At 33.7% G+C, this 6000-nt stretch overlaps 1 protein-coding gene across 3 annotated transcripts in view; it reads left to right on the top strand.

Moving 5' to 3' along the window:
• LOC107745922 (transcriptional enhancer factor TEF-1-like) overlaps nt 1–6000 on the top strand; it is a 51411-nt gene that overhangs the window by 34893 nt on the left and 10518 nt on the right. For all 3 annotated transcript variants that reach the window (XM_016559957.1, XM_016559958.1, XM_016559959.1), the window contains 2 exons: nt 4439–4503; nt 4960–5022. In XM_016559957.1, the coding sequence (XP_016415443.1) occupies nt 4439–4503; nt 4960–5022 (128 nt within the window). The remainder of the gene's footprint in view (nt 1–4438; nt 4504–4959; nt 5023–6000) is intronic.

The raw sequence follows: 6000 nt of genomic DNA, 5'->3' as shown, positions 1-6000 counted from the left end.
TATATGTCCCACAGATGTCTGCTCGTTCTAAATCGGATACAGATAAAGTAGCACAGTAAAGATTACATTAATATGAATGCATTAGTGAGAGCGACTGCGTGTGTGAATTAATTCTACCTGGCAGCGTCTCTCTACTAGTAGTGAAGCTGTGGGATTTAGTTATTAAGAAATATATGCTTGAACTTTTCAGTTTCTAAGCTTTTTTATTGAGAAATCACAGAACAGTGTTGACAATACATTTCCGCACTGAATGATTCTGTGCGCGTGATGTACGCGCTACTGTCTGTAGCCTATGTGTGTGCATTACAGTGCAGCAGCACATTAAATTAGAACGGCGATTAACTTACCTGTACAATAAGCTGTTTAAAAAGTTCATTCTCCTGTTCAATTTCGAGCATCCAGTAATATAATCACACGTCTTGTGGAGCGCTTTCAGAGTATGCATTTATTTGTCATTTTAACTGTTTGGAAACGATGCGTAAATGTGGAAGTCCATCAAAGATTTCTTATCCTGTTGCGCCCTCTATAGGACCAGCGACTAGTCGACGTCAAGCTTAAAGTGTCATGGCAGAGCATTAAAGTCGACTAGTCAATTAGTCGGTGCAACCCCTAATAATTAACTATATATTTTTTTATTATTATTACGATTATTGTTGCTGTTGTTGTTGTTATTTTTAATATTATAATGTCACAAAATATGGCATAAACTTTCTATAATAATAATAATAATAATAACAATAAATATATTATTATTATTATTTACTGTCACAAATGTCACAAAAATACAAGTAAACAATAAACAATGACAAAAATACAGAAATATATAATTCTTATATAACAATATAAATTAGAGATGCTTTTAAAATTTTTATGCAAAATGAATTATTTCAAGCCTGTTTTTGTGATTATAATATTATTGAAAATTATATCTATCATCATTCTTTATTGTTGTATTCTGTTGCTTAAAATATAATGTAAACCTACTGATAAATTATTGATCTCTATGATGCCCATGGAAATCAGCTATGAATATTGCAGTCTCAGTTTGGACTCGTCATTCCTTAGTCATGGAGCCCCTGCAGAAAGTCTTTGGATTGTTAGTTTAGGCTATTGTGATTCTAATAGCAGCCCGAGACCTCGGCTCAGAGTCATCCATCAGGCCCGGCAGAGCAGCAGAGCCATTGTCCCAAAGACTCTGGGTTTCTGTCCTGCCCTGAGACCAACACCCCGATACTTGTGGGTCATTTCAAACGCTCAAAGCTTTTCAAAGATTTGTGAGGTGAACCAAATGCTTTTATCTGATTTAATCACTTTTCTGAGAGATATTTTATTTGACAAGATGATTGCCATATGATGAACTTGAGTGAGTGAACCACATGTCTCAGCTTCTGACGTCACCCTTGCAGTCTAAAGTCTCTTCAGCACAGAGAATGGAGACTCGAGTTAGTGTTATCTGAAAACAAAACAAAGAACAAATAGGGTTGGCCATGAGTTAAATCAATTTTACTGTATTATCACGGCTTAAAGGGACAGTTCACCCAAAAATGAAACTTCACTGGTCATCACTTACCCTCATGTCATTTCAAACCAACTTTTCTTTTCCTACAGGACACAAAAGAAAAATTTTGGAGACTGCCATCAATGTTTTAAAGCTTCAAAAAGGACACAAAAACATGAAGCATCTACACTATTCTTCTCACTATATAAAACATGCACTATATTCCAAGTTTTCTGAAGCCATATGATAGATTTGTGTAAGAAACATGGCAAAATGTAAGACATACAGGTTTGCAATGACATTAGAGTGAGTAAATGCTGACAGAAATCTCATTTTTGAGTCAGTTGTCCCTGTTAGACATTGAAAAATTCAGGTTTGGATATCACAGCATAAATCATATGCTTTCATTTAGTTTGCTGGAAGAGACTGACGGCAGAGAAAGCTTTTAGCGCACAATGATTGACGAGCCCCATTTTTGGCGGCATCTTTGCCCTCTGAAGACATGCTGAGGTTAACCCTTCATCAGTGTGAGGTCCATTTATCAGCTCGCTTTTAATTGCAAAAATAAAACATTACCATATATAATATAAAATATACTTTAAATATATACAATTAGTGTAATATTAATGTATTAATAGACTATATGTATTATATAATGTAAAAATATTGTATACATGTATGTTATTTATATATTATATAATTACTATTGTAATATTAATATTGATTATTTATTAACATTAATATATTATTATTTATTATTGTTAAAAATAATAATAATGATTATTATTATTCAATCATTATTTTTATTAATATATTTTTATATTAGTTATAATATTAATATAATTTATATGTAATATGTAATTAAAAATCTATATATGCATTTCCCTTTTGTGTTATTAAAAAATAAAATGAAATAAATAAATAACACTGTGAGTGTGTTTGTGTGTGTGTACAGAGAGAGAGAGAGAGAATTAAAGAAATATAATTTTATAACACATACATACATACAAATATATATTTATATATATATATCTTTTCTTTCATTATTATTTTATAATAGCTCATATTATCACCAGGGAGTGTTGAGTAATAATCAGCTGTAGCTGTCATTCAGTAATTCTGTGATGATGGTGTTGTTTATCTGAACTCTTGTTGAGAGTCAGCTAGTCTCTTTGATCAGTTTATGCTTTGGTTTGTCTACCAAACTCCACAGGGGAGACTCTCAAAACTCAGCACTCGTCGACAGGCTCTCTCTTTCTCTGTCCCTGTAAGTCCCCTTTCTCTCTGGAGGTTGTTTTGCAGGTTTGCCAAGTCCAGCTGAGCATGTTTTCAAGTGACTGAAAAGAATGAATTATGCAGCAGTAAGCATGCTTACAGCTGGCCGTTTGGAGTGTCTTTGATCTGAGAGCGGAGTGTGCATGAATGCCCGCATTGTGAACGCACAGAGCGTGTGTGTGTGTGTGTGTGTGTGTGTGTGTGTGTGTGTGTGTGTGTTTGTGTTTGGAAGAATAGGGAGGCCCAGGTCTGGGTTAGAAGAGATTACACTGCAGGCACGTTGGGTAAGGGCTAGCTGGAGAAAATACCCTGACGCTGTTTGTTGGCTGACCGTCAGATATTGTCCTTAAAGGACTAGTTCAAAATGAAATAATGTACTCACCTTCATGACATTCCTTTTTTCCATGAAACACAAAAGATGTTTTGAGGAAGGTTCACACTGCTGTTTTCCATATAATGAAAATACATTGTGACTAGAGACTGTCAAGCTTCTAAAAGCACTATAAGCTCAGTAGTTCATATTTACTTTATACTTTCATAGCTCCATCTTTCAAGTGTTCTTTCAGTATCATAGTATTATATGAGGAACAGACAATAAAGTTATGCGCTGATAATCTTTGCCTCTGCCATATTATTTAAATTGCATTTTTATTTTATTTTATTTTATAATTAATTTAATTTAATTTACTGTGGGTTGTAAGCCAGTGACTGGCTAATGTTACACTGATAATTAATCTTCCCATATCAATGTTAATTTACTATGATTAATTATTTTTTTAAATCAACTATTTAATTTATTATATGAAGAATAGACAATAAAGTTGTTATGCACTGATAATCTTTGCCTATGCCATATCATTTAATTTGCATTTTTGATGTTAATTTAGTGCAATTAATCATTTTTTAAAATGAACTAATTAAATTTAACCTAAAATAATAATTAGTTTAATTTAATTTTGGTGCGTTGAAGGCCAGTGACTGACTAATGTTACACGATAATCTTGCTATATCAATGTATATTTGATTAACTCTTTTTTAAAATCAAGTATTTAATTTAATATATGAGGAATAAACAATAAAGTTATGCACTGATAATCCTTGCCTCTGCCATATCATTTAAATTGCATTGTTTAATGTTAATTTAGTGCAATTAAATTTAACTTCAAATTTTATTGAATATTAATTACTATGAGTTGTAGGACATTGAGGCTAATGTTAAATGATATGAAAATATAACAAACAATATATTGACTTCTGAGCCACTTTTAGTCTATTCAACGTTTTATTCGTCTGCCACAATATTGTAATATTGTATTTGAATAATCAATAAATTTCATATACATACATTTCATGTAAGCCATTAATTGTGGTTATTATATATAAAAACAATTAATCTGGAAAATTAAAAGCTTTAATCAATTGACAGACCTAGTTTGGGTTGTATAATAGTTCAGCTAATTCTTCATGTGTCTGTGTATTTAATATACATTTATAGTCGTAAATATTGGTATACTGGTGTAACCTTAAATACTAAAGTTTTGCAGCAAACTAAAGCAGAACAATGAATCAGTGTGAAGTCACTGAAATAATTTGTTTAAAAATTTAAATAAAGGTTATATAATATTACTGTCCATTAACAGGTATATATATTTTTTTCTCTTACAGGTCGTAATGAATTAATCGCCAGATACATCAAACTCAGAACGGGAAAGACACGGACGAGAAAACAGGTTAGCAGAGCTGTTTCAAGTTCTGAGTGTGACATGAAAGAAATAATGCTGCTTATAGAGGCTGTTTCCAGTAAACTCACATTGTGACGAGCCAGACTTTGTTTATGGCTTCATCCAAACGTTGTCTGGCTGTCTTACTGCCTTCCCTAGTTACCAAAGCGCTCTTCACTGAGTGGACACCTGTTGCTTTGTGCTCTCAATTCAGTGCAAATCTTTACAAATTTACCGTAAAGTCAGTTTGACTTAAAAACAGAATTTTGAACTAATTAAATAGCTGATCACTTTCTTTCTTGTTGCTGAACAAATAATGTGAAAGGTTGTGTTGGATGTTCTGTTTGTAATTAAAGTGCATGTTGTTGTGGCTAATGGCAGGGGGCCTTTCATCTCCATGGTTACAAAATGCTCTTTTTGTGTTTGTTTGTGTGTGTGTGTGTGTGTGTGTGTGTGTTTGACCAGGTCTCCAGTCATATCCAGGTTCTTGCTCGGAGGAAATCCAGAGAATTTCACTCCAAGCTAAAGGTACATGCCAATCTTGTGTTTGACACAGCCTGTGTGTGTATGTGTGTAGTTTCTCAGGCCATATCCGTACTGAACTGTGTGTGTTTGTGTGTGTACGAGTGCCTTGCTGTTTGACTGTCTGTAGCCTAGATTTCCTGCTTGTGACTGGCCTGCTTAGTATGCAGTCAACTGGCTAACTTCTTTTCTTCTGCATGTTTGTCCGTTTCCTTCCTGTTTTGCACAAACTTGTTTGTTTTGGAAAGGCATCGCATGCACACAGAAATATTTAATGTGTGATAGACGGGTCGACTTGAGTAAAGTTGCTCAAGGACAGTCACACGATTTACAATGTGGTTTGAAAGTCAAAGCAGATGTGCCTCCTTTAGACATTATTCAGTTTGTGAGTACCTGCTTAAAATTTGTAGACTTGTCTACATAGAGGTTCAGGTCACTGGTATTGATTATATATACCAGGGGTGTCCAAACTTTTCCTAAAGAGGGCCGGATTCGACGATGTAAATTATGCTTGGCGGGCCATACATAACATAGACTATTAAGACAGCTGCGGGCCGCTTAAAATTCATCCACGGGCCGCATTTGGCCCGCGGGCCGTAGTTTGGACACCCCTGATATATACACTACCGTAAAAAAAAAATTTATGCTCAGAAGGGGTGCATAAAACAGTAAAGAAATACAGTAAAACAGTTATATTGTTGAATATTATTATAATTTGAAATACATCCTTTCTATTTATATACATTTTAAAATGTCATTTATTCCTGTGATGCAAAGCTGAAATTTCAGCATTATTACTCCATTCTTCAGTGTCACATGATCCTTCAGAAATCATTCTAATATGCTGATTTGCTGCTCAAGAAACATTTCTTGTTATTATCAATGTCGAAAACAGTTGTGCTGCTTCATATTTTGTGAAAACCATGATTCATTTTAATCAGGGATCTTCTGTTCTAGAAAGTTCATTCAAGCATTAAACATTTT

This window comes from Sinocyclocheilus rhinocerous, unplaced genomic scaffold, assembly GCF_001515625.1.
Source record: "Sinocyclocheilus rhinocerous isolate Xijiao unplaced genomic scaffold, SAMN03320098_v1.1 scaffold2183, whole genome shotgun sequence".
In the NCBI taxonomy this organism is placed as follows: Eukaryota; Metazoa; Chordata; class Actinopteri; order Cypriniformes; family Cyprinidae; genus Sinocyclocheilus; species Sinocyclocheilus rhinocerous.
Note: the sequence above shows the minus strand (reverse complement) of the source record. Positions and strands in the feature narration are given on the sequence as shown.